Source organism: Coptis chinensis, chromosome 1, assembly GCF_015680905.1.
Source record: "Coptis chinensis isolate HL-2020 chromosome 1, ASM1568090v1, whole genome shotgun sequence".
In the NCBI taxonomy this organism is placed as follows: Eukaryota; Viridiplantae; Streptophyta; class Magnoliopsida; order Ranunculales; family Ranunculaceae; genus Coptis; species Coptis chinensis.
In genome coordinates, this window is record NC_141456.1 from 6,566,070 (window position 1) to 6,586,437 (window position 20,368).

The 20,368-nt window shown below is 40.8% G+C and overlaps 2 protein-coding genes across 2 annotated transcripts; both read left to right on the forward strand.

The window, feature by feature from the left end:
- Positions 1–7,609: 7,609 nt before the first annotated feature.
- On the forward strand, positions 7,610–10,506 carry LOC147521721 (cold-responsive protein kinase 1-like). The gene is given in 6 exon segments (XM_086566225.1): positions 7,610–7,760; positions 7,859–7,929; positions 8,026–8,100; positions 8,512–9,643; positions 9,645–10,060; positions 10,407–10,506. Coding segments are annotated over 3 exon segments (1,578 nt in total). The 5' UTR covers positions 7,610–7,760; positions 7,859–7,929; positions 8,026–8,100; positions 8,512–8,581.
- Positions 10,507–10,593: 87 nt separating this feature from the next.
- On the forward strand, positions 10,594–15,738 carry LOC147521722 (uncharacterized). Its single transcript, XM_086583842.1, has 3 exons — positions 10,594–10,686; positions 10,793–14,890; positions 14,982–15,738. Exons 2-3 carry the CDS (start codon positions 14,237–14,239, stop codon positions 15,546–15,548), a joined length of 1,221 nt encoding a protein of 406 aa, XP_086439968.1. The 5' UTR covers positions 10,594–10,686; positions 10,793–14,236; the 3' UTR covers positions 15,549–15,738.
- The last annotated feature ends 4,630 nt before the right edge of the window (positions 15,739–20,368 follow it).

The following is a 20,368-nucleotide window of genomic DNA, read 5'->3' on the forward strand; positions in this document are numbered from 1 at the left end:
AGGGAAGCGTGGCCTTCGTGGTTCAGGCTATAGACGCTGGCGCTCCTTATAAGCGTGATCGGCTTCGGTGTATATTTTTGCGGAAGGAACTTTTTCAACGCTGAAATGGACAAACTACAGTATGAATCAAACAAGGGTGGGTGGGTTTAATGGGACTTAAAAATGACTAATTCTACTATGAAAACAATGCTAAAATGCAACTAAGATGGCAGCGGCGCCATTTGATAAATGATAATGATAGTTTACCTACGAAATGAACGATGAACTCAAAACGTAAGTAAAACTAAAACTGTTTACGTGTCTATATTTATATCAAAATTTTCTACTCTCAATTCTATCGAAATAGAGTGGAGTAACAAATTCGTTCCACTCCTAGTGCTCTAGCATGGAATGTTTTCTAATCTAATTAATCGGTCTTAAGTCAATGAGAGCTTTACGAAGGGTGTTATACTACGATGCAATATGAAATTGATTATTTGAATTTAAACTACGAATGCTATGGAAATATGATTGTTTTTGAATCTAGATAAAGGATTAGAGGGGAATTGAATCCACCTCGAATCCAACTTCATAACCTAGCATAGATTCTTGTATCTCGATTCTTACGTTCTTACGACAAGAATTTTGAGTTCTAATCCCTAGTGTTCATGGCATTTCTACCAAATACTAACTAGCATGTGAGGTCGTCCACCCATTCTCATGGCGAATCACGACCTTCTAGAGTGGAATAGATTCTACAATACTTCTACACTATACCACTAAGTTTTCATCAAAGCTTCATTAACCCCTCTAATGGAGGTTTTAGCCTCGAATCATCAACCCATCATTTCCCATTGAATTATAACTACACATCATATCAAAATTCTAACTTTACTAATCTAAATTAAACAATAATTGAAATCTAATTAATTAACTAAGAATGAAATAAGAACAAGAATTTAAACTAGATCTATAAATGCAAATGACAAAAATCGAAATTGAATAATAATATCTATTTTATTTATCTAATGAATGATATTCAATGATTCAAGAAATTAATCTAAAACAAGAAATGAAATTCTAAAACTAAGTTCTAAAACTCATTAATGGAGGCTAACTAATCTAATTCTAATCTAGGTCTAACTATCTACCATTAACAAAGAGCTAAGCTTTGGTTTTTATATGTTCAGATCCAAAAATCGTGCATGGGCTTAGATCCATGTTTCGGGCCAGAGAATCAGGCCCAAAACCCAATTCTTTCAGTCCAAAAGGGCCTCTTCAGCTGCAGTTGGCTCCCACAGACTTTTCGCCCACTTTTGCTCCTCTGATTGGGTCAAGGCTTAGACCATTGGAAAGCTCTTTCCGAGCCGGTCGTTTTGACATAAGGTAGGCCCAATTTTGAGGTCTGAGTCCAAAGATACGGCTTTCGGAAGTTCCTGGCTGACTTGTGTTTTCAAACCAGCGTCGACTTTTCAGCTTTTGACCGGGCTTTAGAAAGGCTTTGTCTTCTTGAATCTTGGCCTTTAATCACGGAACTCCTTAGTAACCGACCTTAGCTCCTTTATCTCGCTAAAGAGGCACATTTCTGCACATAATGGACTTTGAAACCTGAAATGCATAAAAACACGTAATCAATGTTAACTCTTACTTATTACTCACATAATTGGTCTAAAAGTATGACTGTTACAGGGTTAAAACTACAGTTTTGGGCTCTTATCATAGTGGTATAGGAAGTTTGATAACTTCATGCAAGGAAATGGCTACTATAAGTGCAACGCTGACCATTGTTGCTATTTCAAGAGGTTCGACTCCAGCTACGTCATCCTATTACTATATGTTGATAATATGTTAGTATAGTAGCGAGTTCTGATATGTCAGAAATTGGGAGATTGAAAGAGAAGTTGGCAAGTGAGTTCTCTATGAAGGACTTGGGTGCAACGAAACATATTCTAGGGATGAGGATTAGAAGAGATAGGTAGAAAGGTCTTCTGGAGTTGTCTCAGGCTGAGTATATTGAAAAGGTATTGAAGAGGTTCAACATGGGTGGTGCAAAACCAGTTTGCACACCTTTGGTAGTCCACTTCAAGTTGTCCAAGGAACACTCTCCCAAGACTGTTGAGGAAAGAAACTTCATGGATAAGGTACCATACGCCTCTGCCATTGGAAGTCTTATGTATGCCATGGTTTGCACGCGTTCGGATATAACCCAAGCAATGGGAGCTGTCAGTAGATTTATGTCTAATCGTGGCAAGCAACATTGGGAAGCCATGAAGTGGATATTGAGATATTTGAGAGGTATTACTGAGAAATGCCTATCTTATGGAAGGGGTGTTGTGAACTTGCAAGGGCATGTGGATGCTGATTTTGCAGGTGAGGTAGATCGCAGAAGAAGTACTACTGGTTATGTCTTTACAGTAGGTGCTACTCCAGTGAGTTGGATTTCTCAGTTACAAAAGATTGTTGCTTTGTCTACCACCACGAGGCGAGTATGTGGTCGATTACAGGCAAAAAAGCAAGGAGATGATTTGGTTACAGGGATTGATGGAAGAGCTTGGGATGAAGCAAGAGAGGAGTGTGTTACATAGTGACAGTCAGAGTGTTATACATCTTGCTAAGAATTCCGCTTTTCATTCTAGACCAAACACATTGGTCTCCTGTATCATTTTATCCGATCTTTGTTAGAGGATGAGGTTTTGGCACTTGAGAAGATCCAAGGGAGTAAGAATCCGGCGGATATGTTGACCAAGACCGTGCCTACTGAGAAGTTGAAGTTGTGTTCAACTTCGGTGGGTCTTCTTGCTTGAAGACCATGATGGATGAGCCAAGTGTTTCATTAATAAATTGGATTTGGATTGAGTTGTTACAATTGGGATGTGATGTGCATGTAGAATCTCAAAGGTTCCAAGTGAGAGATTATTGGGTTATGGAACCGTCGAGCTTCGCTCCGGTGTTTGACCAACATGCTCGAACGACCATGCTGTGTCGTAGTTGAAGCTCCCTCTCGATCTGACGAGGTCGTTTGGAGGGAAGGCTAATGGAACTGATGTTTGAACGACCTATGGAAGTCGTTTGGGAAGCGACATGGTGAAGTCGTTTGGGAAGAAGGCCGAGCGATACGCGTTGGTCGTTTGAAACCAAAGATGCTAGATTTCTCCCTCACGACCTGATGGTGTCGTTTGAAGTTAAACAAATTTGAAACTTTTCGGAATTTTGACAGTTTGTCGATATTTCGGCCCAAAGCCCATTTTCTCACATTTTTCTATATGTACCTATATAAAGAAAATAGATTAGGGTTTTGAGACAACTTTTGAGAGATTCATTTCATGAGAATTGTGAGAGCTCTATTGAGCTAGGGTTTGAGTGAGGCCTCTTGTTCTTGATTCTAGTTACCTCTTGTAAACTCTCCAATTTTTACTATAAAGGAAATTCGGCTCTTGTGTGGACGTAGGTAACATTTACCGAACCACCTTAAATCTTTGTGTCTCTTTGCATTTACTTCCATATTTATTGTTTGCTATGAATTGTGATGATAAATTAGTGGTTTTGCTTTGTTGAGTTTGTTGTGATAACTACCAAAGTCTTGGGTGGGTAATTTCCTTAGTGTGAGCTCTAAGAGAAATCAGTTGGGATTGAAAATAATTAGGTTGAGGTGTGACTTCCTAGTGAAATCTCCCAACAGTGTTGATTATGAAGCCGAGTGCAATGTCATTCTATGAGTTATGGAAATAGTAGCAGACCGAATCACCACCAAAGTTCGGTGAAGAATTGTTTCCAGGTGGCACATATCCCATTCAATAGTATTGATATGGAGCCATGGATATCTACAATACAATGTTATACCAATCTGGTCACCAAAACAAGTGCACATTATCACGTACCCATTAATCTATGCAGGACCATAAACATGTTTGTCTCTCAAGTATATATGTGTTTTCCTTCTTAGCTCAGTGGTAGAGCGCGTGGTTTTTAATCACGTAGTCCATAGTTCAGAGAGCTCTATTTTCATGAGTTTATACAAAAAGAAAATGGCCTTCGAGTTTTTTAGTCTCTCTTGTTGAGCCAACTATTGATTTACTACTTCATATGGACTTAGGTTCAAGTTAACTAAACCATTAAGAGCCCACACAACTACTCAATTAATGTTCGACTACTCTAGATTTTTAGTTTAAATAGTGTTTGATCATTTCTTAGTTGAATTGATAGTTTTGCCTATTCACAAAATTTGTATAATTGTGTAACTGAAGTTAAGCCTTCTCTGTCACGCAAAATATGTGAAAGATCCCGGCCATATGGGTGGCTGGGTCCAAAACCGTGTATCAATTGTAGCAGCAGTAACATATAGCCAAAGTGTGACACCTCGCAAACAAATATATGTTTGGAATTGACATTTGATTCCAATTTTATATTATTCATTATTTCATTGCATACTTGCTTCTGAAGTTGGCGTTCATTTATTTATCCCAAAAATCTCTTAACCGCTAGTCCGCCACACTATCAACAATTTTTTTATGAAATATTGATCTGTGCATTAATTCCAGCCAGATGCAAAATCTAAAGTACGCCTGCTATATCTGTGCTCCAGCATCTGGGCCCTCTAATAACCAGGGGGAGTATATTGCCCCACAAAGTCTATAACTAAGAGACAAAATGACTACGCACGCATACATCCCGAGTACTCTAAAATTGCTAAATTCATAAAACTAGTTTTGTACAAGTTTTAGATTGTTGAGTGAAGTGGATCTCATGAAGTTAAAAAAAATAAAAATAAAGAAGACTTACAATTTTATCCGTGTAATAGATGTTATTTATGATTGTGCCTTGAAATGTCCAAACACGTTTCTCCATTTTCTCAAAAGCCCACCAATGCTTGACAAATGTGCAAAAGATTAGAATTTAAAAAACTGCAAACTACCAAAAACTGCCCCGTAATTGCCATCGTGACAGAAATAGAATCTACTGTTCTTCATACACCAGATTTTTTATAGTGTTTAGATGCCAGTTAGACATTTCCTAGCGAAGAAGTTTTGTTGAATGACCAAGTCTTTTGTTCAGTCTAGAGGTGTACACAGATTGACCACCGACCACTTACCACCATGTATTGTGTCCGGCCATCTTCAATTCTGTTCTCTTCTTGACTTTTCAGCACACTCCCTTTCTTTCAATCGTGCAAGTTGCATATTAAAAAGTAACCCAAAGTGACTACAGCATTTGCGTCATGGGATATTACGCATGCAATGATTGTAAGAGCAATACTATACGTACCAACAATGGCAATGGCGGACCCAAAGTATAACCAGGGTATTCAAGTGAATACTCTCAAGTTTGCCCAAAAAAAAAATAGTAGGCTTAAATGCTTAGTATTCAACCTGACCCATTAGTATTTAGCAAAAAAAAAAAAAAAAAATTGGTTCATCAGTTTATAAATTATTTTTAACATTTTGGATTATGGAAAAAATTGGTTCATCAGTTTATAAATTATTTTTAACATTTTGGATTATGGACTCTGTAACATATGCCAAGTCTACACTTTTATTTTTACTCCAATGAGTAATTCATTTCAGTTTTTTTTTCCAATAAACTTCTCAAATGTTCTCGATTTCTCAATCACTTTCTCTATTATTTGGATCTTTTCTCGGATTCATTTATCAAACCATCTCGAATTCTCAATTCAATTTCTCGCGGATATCATTTTACCTTTTGAAATCATATGTTTATACTGAACCTTCTATTTTTAGTGTCCTCAAGATTTTACAGAATTACCCGTTGATTTAATTTTTTTTTTTACATAACACTAAAGAAAATTTTCAGTTGTTGAATTTCTAACTTGAATACCGTTGATTTTTTAATTTTTTTACATAACACTAAAGAAAATTTTCGGTTGTTGAATTTCTGACTTAAATACCCTCAACAAAACTCCTGGGTCTGCCCCTGCGTACCAACAACTCCACCAACAAATTACACTAACAGGCAACAGACAAGTGGATATCCATTTCACCCTTGGTTACAATTCTCTTTCATTTTAGTTTCAAATTAACGAAAATAACTTTAGATATGCAATCAAGTTCTAATCCCCAAAATGAATTAGTCCCATCTTATCTATTTTTTTGCAGTTGAACCATCTTTTCCATTTTTCACATACTTTTTCTTGTTTCTTTTAGTATCCCAAATCAATTGTTAAGAACTAATTAACATATATGCAATTGTTAAATTTGATTGTACAATATTCGATCCATTAGTTGATTATGTGCTTTAGATTAGTGATCTAGTGAGGTAGTTTGAATAAACCCAAAGTAACTCCAAAGAAAATATATATACAAGCACACATTACATAAATGGAGTAGTTTTTTAGTGGCCGATGATAGTTTTCTCCGACCATAGATAGATGAATTGGTTTTTTGAATTGATCATTTGTATCTCTTATCTCTTATCACATATCTAATAGACTAATAAGAATTGTGAACCAATTGTAAAAAATCTTTTATATGATTAATTCTTTTTGTCTTGCTATAGTTGTGACTTGTGTCTCTTTAATGCTAGTCTAATAAAACTTTGTTGGTGTAGAAGAAGGAAAAAAAATGTGTAGAAGATTCATTGAAGAGTAAAAAAACGAGAAAGTTTTTGAGGGAAAATAATAATCATAGGGATTCATAGCGCCAATATTTTTTATATATAAATAAAGTGGCAGTAGAATTTTCAAATAAGAGTGAAATGGTTCTCACGTGTGTTTTGGTGTAGTTTGTTGGTGGATTTGTTGAATAATGTGGAACTCAAATTGTATTCCTATGTGACACATTACACTAGAAGTATGTTTGGCAATTGAGAGTGGAAACTAATTAGAAATAGAATGGAGCTGGAAACCATTGGAATGGAATCTACTATAATAGAATTTGATTCCAACTTACAAAATGTGTGTTTGGCAAACCAGAATTCAATTACTATTTAAATTAATGTGTTTGGTTGTTGTATAGAATCGTCTAACAGACTCCAACTTTTAGTTTATTTTATTCTATATGATTTTTTTTCTTTATTTTCGAATTAGAAATAAGAAACTGATTTCGATATTCTAAGATTCCTTTGGATTAACATGGGTCTGTCAAAGACTTGATAAAAGGAATTGGAGTCCATTTAGAATCCAATTCTTCAATCACCTTCAAAATTTCCAAAACGTGAAGACCACGAACTTTCAAAAAAGACCCGTCATGAAGGCGTACACTACTCGCTCACTGTCCATATGATTTTTGAGACCATTCGTTTACTATTACACCATGAAACGTTATCGCCTACACCAGGGAATTGGATTGCAACACTGCTCGCTGTGTATTGTACAGACTACAAAGAACTGAGTTAGCTGCTTTAACAGTATTTTATCGCGTAGCCGAGATCCTCATTGCAGGGGCATTGGGATGAAATTTGACTACCTTCTGCCATCGGTACGGTCTAAGCATTGGACTAAGCACGCTGGTTCAATTTTTCAAGCCAGCACCCGAGTGTAGGTGATCCTACAGTCTTCTTGATTGAGTCGGCGTAGGTCATATGGGCATGAACTTTCTCTTTCAATCCTTATAGTAAAAAACATTTGAACCCCACCAAACTCCATTTCTAGCTTTGTAAATTGATTTAGAGCAGTTGGAGACATAAGAGGAAAATACTAGGAAGGTTCACGTACTAAGCTCTCTACCAATCCAACTCATATAAAGGAAAGAAAAGAAACCATTAAAGTGTGTAAACATAACGAACTTGAGTTATAGGGTAAAACAACCATACTTCACTCTGGTTATCTGGTAAGTGTACGCCTTCAGTGCTTACTTATTATGGAAGTTTAGTTGTATATAAATTATCACAAGATGTCAAACTAATTGTCCTTTTTGTTTCGCACTAGTCAGGAACAAAGATATGGGAGCAGACAATATCTTGAACTTCGGTGAAAGCCGAGTGATCTAGTCATTCCAGGTAAAAGCTTTAAACCATTGGGAATTTTTTGGACAGTTGTTAGTTTACCCTTCATCTTTAGTTATCCCATCTCATTATGTCAGTTTAACATGACAGGAAACTCGTCAAGAAACTGGTGTGACATACTCACATTCATATCGTCGAAGATTTAAGTTGTCCACTGTTGCAGAGGTACTCATAGTTGTGGCCTTATTTGTTGTTACATCCATGCTTTTCACAAAGTTAATCTTATGCAGGAAGTGAGATGCTTTTGTTATTTCATGAACTCTGTTTCTGACCCAAATAAGTGTAGGATGTTACACTCCCTACTTCCTCTTGCATAGTGCAGTAGTGTCTACCAGCCTACCACCAATATCAGATTGACTCCATTGTTGACTTTGAATTATATAATCCATATGCTTTTTGAAGTCAAAAAAAATCTTTATGGAGGCTTGATCTGATCAAGAAAAATGAAAGATAAACAGATTTTTTTTTATCTGCTTTCTGTTCGGTCTTTTATTTATTTGAATTTACCAAAAAATTATTTTTTGAATTCACCGTCTACCCCCTCAGTTTAATTTTCCTTATCTTTTCCCCTTTCAGGCATAGTGTGGTTAAGTCATCAATCTATATCAGTCTGTCTTCCATATTCTTCTTTGTTGGACCAGAGGTCATGGAGAATCCCGGTAGACTAGAAGAAAATTTTGATGTTTTTTCAGCTGAGATTGGAGTTTTGAAACATTTAAGGGACGAAGTTGCAAGAAGAGGCGAACCACGAATGAACCGGTGGCTGGAAAACGTACAAGGAAAAGTACACGAGGAGAATGAAGTACGAAAAGAGTTAAATGAAATACAAAGAGGTTGTTATCCAAAAAATATAAAGGCAAGAGTCAAGCTTAACAAGAAAGTGATTGAAGGTCTAAAAGCTGTGAAAGAGTTGAAGAAGGAAGGCAATTGCAATGTTTTGGCACACAGAGTTGGCTCAGCTGCTGTCCCACAAGGGACTATGCTGCATGGGAATGACGGCTCAGAATCAATTGAAAAGTTCTTAAGTGAAATGGCAAAGGAGAGACCATTGCGATTTTCACATAGGAAGATTAGGAGCTTTACATCAAATTTGTCTAGTCGAGTAGGTTCTGGTGCCTACGGAGAAGTCTACAAGGGTCAGTTTCCTAACGGTGTGCAAATAGCTGTTAAGGTACTGAAAGACAATGTGCCAGATGTCTTGAAAAACCAATTCATGGCTGAAGTGAGCACAATGGGCAGAACTTACCATCGAAACTTAGTTAGACTCTATGGGTTTTGCTTTGATGCTGAGATGAAAGCACTTATCTATGAGTATATGGAGAATGGATCGTTGGACAAGATTTTATATGAGAACCGCCTTAATGTGGAGTGGGAGCAGTTGTATGGAATTGCAATTGATACAGCAAAGGGGCTCTCGTATTTGCACGAGAATTGCCATAAGCGAATAATTCACTATGACATAAAAGCTGGGAATGTGCTTCTCGACTCAAATCTTTGTCCTAAGGTTACGGATTTTGGAATGGCTAAGCTTTGTAACAGAGATTTGAGCCATGTCACCTTGACTGGATTTAGAGGAACCCCTGGTTATGCAGCCCCAGAGGTGTGGATGCCATTGCCTGTGTCTTACAAATGTGACATTTACAGTTTTGGCATGATGCTGTTTGAAGTTCTAGGGAGGAGGAGAAATTTTAATAACAGTTTAGGCGAAGGAAAAATTTTGGTTTCCGAGACAAGTTTGGGATAAGTATGAGAAAGGACAGCTTGATGAAATTATGGAAAACTGTTGCATTGGGGAGAAGGATAGAGAAAATGCAAAGATATTGGCTTTGGTCGCACTATGGTGTGCCCAGTACTTGCCTCAAGAGAGGCCTTCTATGAGCACAGTGGTGAAGATTCTTGAGGGGGAAATACAAGTCAGGTCGCCTCCCAATCCATTTGAACATCTGATTTCTTCAGGTGTAGGCTCGTCAGTGACTTTAGCAAGCACTGAGACTATGCCGTCCCTGGTCTCTTCCAGCACAAGCATCACTAGATATGGTTCGCCCAGAACTGGTCTACTAGCTCCTATGAAGTTGTTGTCTTATTCACGGGTTTCTTCAAAAGTCTCTCCTAGCCTTGATGAACGGTATGATCACTAGCGTTGTTATACTTCTTTTCCTATATACATATATTATTTTTTGACAGATTTAGTGGTGGATATATGCGTATAGAACCTTGTTCTTATATGTTTGACGAGGCATATTGTCTAACTTAAGGTTATATAATATGTTGATTATTTGAAGAAAAATTTCCGGATCATTTGATTCAGAAGCATATTCAAACTCCTGTATCACATTTGCATATAATTTATAAAAATGTTGAGTCACATGAAACAGTCAGTTCGGAAAAAAGAGTTTGATGTGGCATTATATAGTGCCCTGCTTATTTGCATTTGTTTTTTTATGATTTATTTTGGTGCACTCATGTCACAGACAAGTTGAGACTGTACATTCGTCCCTTGAACCTACGGTTGAAGTTGAGAACAAGATCAAGAGGATAAGCCGGACAAACGTCAAACCCTCAAGAGCGTAGGAAAAGGTTCAAACATTTCGATTTCGATCAAATAATACCATGTTTCTTTTAGCATTTCTTGCTAACATATATCTATTTTTCAATATCTCATCGGTTGATTGATTTTGTGGTGTTAAAGGTCTACATGCCTTTGTGAAGCTTGTGCTCAAAAGATTTTGAAACATCTAAAAAGAGTGGAAGGTGGCTTACGACCAAATTCATCAAGTTTCTTTATCAATTATCTTTCCTTTTTTATCTTGATATCTTACGACCAAATGTAATTTGTTTTCTTCTTTTAAAATTTCAGGAGTTTATTCTGCAGATGCTAATCTAAACAGCTCCCAAGTAATGGCGTGAAAGGCGTAGCACTCGGTCCAATTTAAACTTCGTAGAATATGTTTACAAGAAAACCAACAAACGTCTTGGAGATTGTGAAAACTGAATCGAGAGGAAACAGAAAAAAGAAGGCTATGCTGAAAACAGAACGGATAAATAAACAAGAAGAAAATGGTGTTGTGAAACGAAAAGAGAGAAGAGAAAGGAAGAAACGACGAAAAGAGGCAATGGATATTATAAACTCGGATGAAGACGAGAAGAAAAGAAGAAAAAATGGTCAATGTGAAAACACAAGCAGAGAAGAAATGTGAAGAAAAAATAGAAGAGTTCAAGACGGCAAAAACAAAACAAGATATGGAAGAAGAAAACGGTAGCTTGAAAAGGAATTGGAGAAGAGAAAAGAAGATAAGGGTATCATAGAAACAGAACCAAGGTGGAGAGATGAAAAGAAGGGTAAAGAACTGGAAGGAATAATTGCTAAAACAAGGTCAGATAAGAAAGAAGAAGAAGATAATGCCAAGGAAAAGATGGTCGAGAAGAGGGCTGAGAAAGACAACGGAGGGCAGGGAGATAATACAGAAAAAGAGACAAAACCTGAAGATGCAAAGCAGGTGGAAGAAGAGAGAACCAAGGGGAGAGCAGAACCCCAAAACAGTTACTACCACTTTTACTACCGTGATTCACACACTCCCCAGATATTTAGTGATGAAAATCCGAACGCGTGGTGTTCAATTCAGTAAAAGTGGAGAAGCTACAAGGATTGAACAGAAAAAAAAAATAATAACAAAAAACACATAGCCTCTTGTCGGAAAAAAAAAAAAAAAGACAAAATTCTGCATTTTGATCTTCCAAATTTTTGTGTGTGAATCTGCCTATAGAAAGAACCGTTCTTTGTGAGGATATTATGTAAAACTTTACATGTAATAGATGAAGAGTTTATTTATATACTTGTAGCTCTTCTGTATTGTTTATATATAAAATGGAGAACATCAAAGTCTAGCTAATCTTTGGGCCTTCATATTTTGACAGATGATTTTTACTTATTAGGTAGACTGACGGAGGCGATCTACAGGGGAGTCTACTTAAAAAGGTACCTAGTATCAACTAGTAGGAGCCACAATTGAGCAAGATTCTTTAGGCAAAGAAGCCACCCAACCACCTAACCCTTTCAGGCTTGTGGACTATTACGATGCTGATTCAAGTTTGAGCATTAGATCTATTAATAATTTAACGAGAGCTGGAGATATCACTGACTCTGATACAAAATATTTCTCCCCAAATGGAAGCCAATGTGATTGATTAGAGTTGTATTCACTACTGTAAAGGGGCGTTTTGGTATTTCCTTTACATACAAAGGGAGAGAAGGAGAACGGATTAGAATATGGTTAAGACCGAGTTCGTCGAGGAGCGAACTGCCTACGTATCTTCTCTTGATTTTGGGGGGAGAGAAGAATCAGGTCTGGCGTAGTTCATATGGAGAGTATTTATAGGTGATCAAAGTGAATCCTCACCCAACACGTGTAAAGAACAACACAAATGTAGGGTCAAAATTGTGAAGGCATGTAAGAACTGTGTTTAAAGGTCTGCTATAATGATAGAGATTAGTAGCCTGGCTTAGTAGCTTGCGGCAGTGGTCAGTAGCTGGCGGCAGTGATTTGCGTACGTGTAGATTCCCTCATGATTGCTTCTAGAAGGTAAGATGAGCCACGCTATAGAATGGTCTGTATGATGATATGAACTGTTCTGGAGCGATCTCGTAGCTTGTCGCTGCGAGCTAGTAACTCCGATCGGCGAAGTGTATCAGAGATCGGTGCGGTATTTCCACCATGCTGAGCACGTGCCTGATATTCCTGAAAGAGAATATCACTCCCTCACACAACCCCCTCTCAGTAGGTTGTGCCGGTCGTTGAAGCGAGCTGCTGAGAGAACACATTAGCGCGTGTGGAGCATGGCGAAAGAGAGAAACTGGTGGACGTGGAAATACCCAACGAACTGTGTAGATCGATCCGTGATATTTGGTGATCTAATGGGCAAAAACATCTGACACGTGGACAACACGTGAGCGGATTTGAGCAGTTGCAGAGAAAACGTGCCGCCACATTTTTCGGGATTTGAAAAGACAAGACAGCTTGTTGGAAGCCGTGTGCGGCTAGGGCTAGGGTTCCATCATAACGCCTTGGGAACTGGAGGAACGGTTATACAAAAACTACATTGGCTCTCTGAAACACCATTTTGTTGCTTCGTTTTGTAGAAAACCTCACTACACCCAATTTTTTCAGGTTAGTTTTCTGCCATTGTTGATCTTATGCTCTTTGCTACATTCTTGTTCGTAAATATTAAGTTGTTAGGTCGTTCACTTAGTTTCTTGTGGTTAAAATTGTGAGAGACAAAAGAGAAATGTCTGACTCAGACGATACGCGATCTAATGAAGTTTGTGAAGTTTCTCTTGGTTGGGATGACGCGGAGGAAGAGAAAGAAGAGTCAGTGTGTGGGGTGAGCGAGGGTAGTGATGAAGATGATGAAGTTGATGAGGCTAAAAGTGGGGAAGATGATGCCTGATCTGCGTCTGTGGTTGCTGAAACTAGCACTTCAGGTCGCGGTGAGAGGTCGTCTTCTAGTGGGTTGCCTCCTAGGGCTGTAGACAGACACGCTTTGAGGGCGTTCCCCTATTTGAGGGAAACGTATAGGATAACTGTAAGCGGTCTGGAGATCCATGAGCCCGACCAGGACGCTCGTGTCTTTAGTGATAGGTGCAACCCACCGAACTATGGGGTTATAATCTGTGAGGGGCAGTTGAGGGCGTACATGACGATACTGTTCTCTAAGCTGGTTTGTGAGTTCTTGAACCGTTGTGGTAAAGCGCCTGTTCAATTGGTGGGTAACACGTGGCGGTTGTTCAAGGTGTTTGACCTGTTAAACACCAACGGTGAATACCGGATAGAGGTCGCTGATATTATTGAGCATTTCTCAGTAAAGCGATCTCGGGAGCTTAACTTTAGCTTGCAAACTTGAGCTAAGCTATCGAGCGTTATGGATGGTGTGAGTAACGAACCTTAGGATAAAAGAGCGTTGCTTGTTGGAAACTACTGTGCTGGGGGGTTCAGTGTGGAAAATAAAGTATGCGAATTTACGGGTGGGTACCAGTACACTATCTGAGAATTCTGATCTTGCGTTGGTTGATTGTGTACTGACATTACTATTTTGTTGTCTATGTAGACATCGCTCTTGAGAAGGAGACGAATCGAGAGGTGATTGAGAAGTTCGCTAGGTTGACGCGAGCTGAGAAACAGCGAAGCTTCCTGAGGTTGAGCATTTCTTTAAGGAACGGGGAGGACCCGTGATTAGGGAGAAGAGGGAAGTGCAAAAGGAGAGGGCTCGGGGTAAGGTGAGTGGTAAAGCACTGAGGAAACCTGTGATGGAAAAGCGTAAGAGTGATTTGGTGACACGGGAAGATAAGAACCGGGGTCGTGCTGGGTGGAAGCGACCCTTTGGAGGTGCTGGTACCTCTGGGCCTGGGATTGGTAGGGGGCAAGAGGACGCTCTGTTTGACTTGGATGACGTCCTCTTTGAAATCCCTGAGCGAAGTTGCTTGCCAAAGAGGAAGGGTAGCGATCTGGAGTCGCGACCTGCCAAGGTCGCAAGGGTGGTTGAAACTGCGCTTGGGGGTGGTTCTGGAACTGGTGGTGAAAGGCGAACCAGAGGGAGGGCGGCTCGTAGTTCGAGGGCCAGGCTGATGCCCAACTTCAGCGTGCTGGGTGAGGATACCACGAAGGTCGCTCCGACCAAGGTCGCTGGAGATACTTCTGAAAAGATGAAGGGAAAAGGTGTTGTGAAAGAGACTGGCAAAGGTCACTCCAGTGGTGGGAAAGATGAGCTGGAACGCAATCTGATGTATGTGGATGACATGTCTGGCAAAAAGCACTATGTGAAGAGGTCGGATTGTAACTACAAATCCGCACATATAGCTGCTTGTTTGTTGGAGGGAATGACGCTAGACGGTGATATGAAGGATTTGGATTCCAAGGAACTGGAGTCTAATATGAGGGGGATGGATAAGGCGTTGTGCCTGGTGAGTAGCGCCTGTATCATGACTTGTCTGTTTTATTGTGCTTTGTGTTATTACTTGATGCTAACGTGATATACTATGTGAGTTGTCGCAGCTGATTGTTGGGTACCAGAAATTGAAGACGGCTGCCCAGTTCGCTGAGCTAGAAAAGACTGAGGTTGAGTCGCTGGGGGACGAGCTCACGACTCTTCAAGAAGTGGAGCAGTTTGAGAAGAAAGAGCTGGATGCTTTGAAGAAAGAACTGACGACGCTGACGCTGGAGAAGACGTCAGCTGTCAATGAGTCGGTCGGGCTGAGGCATGAAGTGGACGACCTGAAGAACAAGGTAGCTATTGCGAATGCTTATGCTGAAAGGTGCAAAACTACCGCGATGCAGGTGAAGGACGCCTATCTTACTATTCGTGTTGAGATAGAAGAGCTGGAGAAAAAATATTATGATCTACAAGAGGAACACGAATGTGGGGCTCTGGGTGATCATAGGGGCGAGCCACTCGAAGATGCTAGTGTTGTTCCTAAAGTCATGCTTCCTTCGTCTACTGGTGTGATGGTTGAGCAGCCTTTGGTTTCGAACGACCTGGATATGAGCGTGACTAATGCAGCTGTGGCGACGTCTAGTGACCCGAGCTCGATCTTCTCAAGTTTTGGATGTTATCTTCACTGAAAGTTTTGACCATGTTGTTTAGAGATGGTCGTTTGAATTTGTGTTTGAGTTTGTATGGGGCCTTTGGTCTTGAAACAATAGAGCTGGTTTTCTGGGGTAACCTGGGCAGCTCGTCTTCCTTTATGTTTGTGACAACGATGAACTACTTGGCTTCCTTGAATGTATTGGGGAGTTCAAGTGGTGATAATCGGGCGTTAACTAAAATTTGGATTTCCGAAAGTAGACTCAACGCCTTGGTTATTCTCGCTAACCGCGCTTAACCGTGGTCGTCGGTTAAATTTTTTTGTATGGGGAGCATGTTGCTTTACTTTGTTCAATTAGCGTTGCAAATGATATGTCTGATTGCATTTTGTAAGCGTGTGATTGTTGTTGCGACCTGTTATGAGAGTGATATAGTCTAAACGACCTGTGAATTTGTTGACCTGTCTTGCTTGTTATTAGATTTAAGCGTTGTAGGTTGCACATATCTTGAGGACGCTAGGAGTGTTCTATATTCCGAATTTACTTGGGCTACAGTACGTGCATGACACGTGTAGGAATATGAGCGGTCAGGAGATATGAAATGATGGCTGCCAGGTGGCTTGCCATTTGGCGTCTCGATGCCATTATGACTTGCCTTGGGAAGAGAAGTTACTTGGGCATAAATAGAACTGTTTCGAGAATCTGAAAAGTATTTGCTCATCTCTTTCTTCACGTTGCTCTGCTTTCTTAGACAGTGTTGGCCTTCTTTCCTCTACTGATCATTTCAGGTACGTGTTTTTGTTGCTTGGCTCTTTGTTTGTCATAGTAAACTTTGTTTGTGTAGTGGCTCGCTGATGATTGGCTGTGTTTGTAGACTTTAAAATGGCTAGACGTTGTGAAAAGATTGTTGGTGGTAGTGAGGGGCCAAGGGAAACTTCTCCCCTAGTGATGGAGGAGATGGAATTCCGACCCCATCCTCTAGGGAACCATGGTAAGCGTAAAGCTGATGATTTTGATGCTAGGAAAGGCAAGCGTGCGAAGGTGGAGGGAAGTAGGCGACCTGGAGGTGTTGTGTTCAGGTCTCTGAGTCGTGGCCCCGGTGACGACCTGGGGCGAGCTCGCGGTGATGCGGCTGGCAGATCGTCTTCTGGTTCAGGTGATGTGGGAAGCGACTTCTACTACATTAGGCGTACGGGAAAGAAGCGCATGGTGAAGCGTTCTGATTGCAGCTTCCACTCGGCCTCTATAGCGAGCTGCCTCCTTGAAGGGATAGTGCTCGATGGTGATAAAGCCGAGCTGGAAAGTGAAAGTTTGGAGACGACCCTGAAGACAACCGACGCGGCTTGTTGTTTGGTGAGTTTCTATTTGTATCTTTTATTGTGACATGAATGAGGACTGTTAACGATGCGTTCTTCTTCGCAGTTTTGGCGGCGGGTATGATAGGTTGAAGTTTAACCGCATGCATCCGGTAGTAGCGATGGTGGCGTATTGAACCGGGCTAGGATGCGTCTTTGCTGGGAAGTCGATAAGAAGAAGCTGATGTCCCTAAGGAACAAGCATCATGAGAAATCAAGGAGAAAATCAGATTGGTGAACTCAATGATGGGATAAGCAGTACCGCGCGTCCGTGATTGAGTATGCCAAGCAGTGTCAAGAGGTGGCTCGCAAAGCGCAAAAGGAGTATTATTGAACTTGTGAAGATCATGTTGTGCTGGCGGAATTGTAAGTGGAGCTACTGGAGAAGCAGGACCAGGAAGCTGAAGAAACCGCCGCCCTTGTTGTTGCCCGTGATGCGAGTCATCTCCCTTCTACCAGTGCCGCTCCAAGGGATAAGCATGTTGTTGCTGATGCAGGACAATGATTTTCTGGACTTCTCTCTATAAGCGTTGAAGGGGATTGTTTTGTTTGAGTGTGTTATTATTTAGCCTCTCTGTAAGAGAGTTAAACAATAGAGTTGGTTTCTCAGGCTTGCCTGAGCAGTTCACCTTTTGGTACAGATACCTAACGAGCTGGTTTCCACGAAAGTGGCAGCTCGATGTTTTGCAACACTTGTTGGAACTACCGATCTGGATTTCCTGGGTAAACCCAGCAGATCGGTGAATTCATGAACTGGTTTTCGGGCTTTGGGCCTGCAGTTCTACTGATGAATATGTATGGAATGCATTTTTCTGCTTATGCTTTATTTCTTGTAGCTAGTGTTTCGTTTATGATGCTTGTTGTATATAGTGGCTATGGAGCCTGAGATTTAGTTTAAGAAAGCATTTTGCTCGTTAAGTATTGCTCAAGAGAGCAACCTCACTGAGTTGATCCTAGAATTATAGGTCCTCTACTAGTGAGAATTGGAGAGGCTATGGAGCTTGTAAGCTCAAGAGAACGCTGCTCGCGAAAAGTGTGTTAGCTTATGAAAACGTATGGCTCACTGAGAGCGTGTTTAGACTATGAGGGCATACTGCTCACTGAGAGTGTTTTTAGCCTCTGAAGGCGTACTGCTCACTGCGAGCGTTTTGCTCGCGGAGAGCGTATTTAACTTATGAAAGCGTCTGGCTCACTGAGAGCGTGTTTAACCTCTGAACGCGAGTGTTCTCACTGAGTTAATCCTAAAAGTATAGGTCCTCAACTTAGTGATAATTGGAGAGGCTATGAGCACTGAAGCTCTCGAGAGCATCGCCGCGGAGAGCCGTGATTTAATTTATGAAAACGCCCGCTCACCGAGGCGTGTTTAGCCCTCGAAGGTGTAATCGCTTCATCGGAGCGTTCACCGAAGTTAATCCTAGAAGTATAGGTCCTCAACCTAGTGAGAATTGGAGAGACTATGAGCTTGTAAGCTCCTGAGAGCGTGCTGCTCGCGGAGATCGTATTTAGTTTATGAAAGCATATGGCTCACTGAGAGCGTATTGAGCCTCTGAAGGCGTACTGCTCACTGAGAGCGTTGGATCTAATGAGAGAGCTGCAAGTGCACCTGTACTGGTGTTGCACTTGGTGCAAGTGCGGTCTTATCGTTGATGCGATTGAATAGAGTGGTTGACAATACAAACAAAATTAAACTACCTTAATTGATAAGAAATAAAAACATGAATTTGTACAAGACTGCCTCTTTATTGATAAAATCTCTTTAACAAATAAGTGTTCCAGGGGCGTGGTAGTGGTTTCCCTTCTTGCGTCTTGATCCAGTACGCCCTATTGCCAACAACTCGGTTAACGATGTATGGTCCCTCCCATGTTGGTGCTAGTTTGGATTCATCCTGAGTCTTTTTTAAAACTAGATCACCAGGCTGAAAAGATCGAGGATGGACTCATTTGTTGTAGGACTTATTTAGAATCTGTTGATACGACGCCACTCTGATGGCGGCCAGGTCGCGGCGCTCTTCCAGCAAATCGACCTCACGAGCTAGGACGGAGTCATTTCGTCCTGATTCGACTAGCTCGGATCGAGTCGTAGTGATTGTCAACTCGGTGGGAATGACGGCTTCTATGCCATAGCATAGGGAGAATGGTGATTCGCTAGTGCTGGAGCGAGCTGTGGTGTGATGAGCCCACAGAATATTCTCTAACTGGTTTGGCCATTGGCTCTTGTTCTTTTCAATCTTTTTCTTCAAGTTTTCTAAGATTGCTTTGTTGTTGGCCTCTGCTTGGCCATTGCTTTGAGCATACTGGAGAGTGGAGAATGCATGAACTATCTTCCACTTGGCTAGAAACTCTTTGACTGTTTTGCCCTTAAACTGGGAACCATTGTCCATCACCAGGGTGTGCGGCAAACCAAATCTGTTAATAATGTGAGTCCAGATGAAGTTTCTGACATGTGCTAACGGAATTGCTTCGACCCACTTAGTGAAGTAATCAGTTGCAGCTAAGACGAAGTGGAAACCGGTGCTTTTCTGTGGGATGAATGGTCTCATGATGTCCATGCCCCACATGTGAAATGGCCAAGGGCTCGCAATGCTAATCAACTTGCGAGCTGGTTGGATGATGTTGTGGCAGAAGGTTTGGTATTTGATGCACTTGAGGACATATATTTTGGCGTCGATCTGCATGCGAGGCCAAAAGTATCCTTGGGAGATCGCTTTATGGGCCAAAGAACGCCCTCCAGCATGGTTGCCACACTCTCCTTCATGAATTTCTGCAAAAATTAACTGACCTTGTTCTGGGCTTATGCACCTCAAAAGAGGTCCGCTAGCGGATTTGCGGAATAACTTGTTATTAACCAGGCAATAACGACGAGCCAAATATGGGACTTGTCTGGCTTTGGCATGCTCTTCTGGGAGTGTACCGTGCTGGATGTACTCTATGATGGGTTGCATCCACGTCTGAATCATTTGAGCCTCAGAGAGTGGGCATAGGTCGCTGATTTCTAAAATGTAGTCCTTTTGGTAAGCAGGTCGGTCAACTACCTCAATTAGTATTTGTCTCGGGGGCAGTTCGGTGTTTGAGTAGCCAAGTAAGCTAAACTATTTGCGTGATGGTTCTCATCACGCAAAAAGTGGTGTATGGTGGCTCTCTTGAAAGACGGAAGTAACTGATTAACAACTTGAAGGTATTTAGAGAGATTACCTTCATGGGTAGTGTACTATTTAGCAATCTGGCGAACGACCAGTTGCGAGTCATTAAAGACCTATAAATCTTGTACACCGAGCTGTAGCGCCATTCTGAGTCCCATGATTAATGCCTTGTACTCCGCCTCATTGTTGGAGGTCGCAAAGTCGATGCGAACTGATTTCTCCACCATTGCTCCATCTGGCGACACTAAGACAACTCCTATTCCACTCCCTCCGGGGTTGCTAGAGCCATCCACAAAGAGAGACCAGACTGTCTTGTCATTTTTCTTTGAGGGTAAGATGTCGGCTTCAGGTTCCCAATGTAGGT

Coding starts and splice junctions, on each gene's coding strand:
- LOC147521722 (XM_086583842.1), top strand. CDS start 14,237: ATGGAAAAGCGTAAGAGTGATTTGGTGACACGGGAAGATAAGAACCGG. Junction 14,891..14,981: donor TGGATAAGGCGTTGTGCCTG/GTGAGTAGCGCC, acceptor GAGTTGTCGCAG/CTGATTGTTGGGTACCAGAA.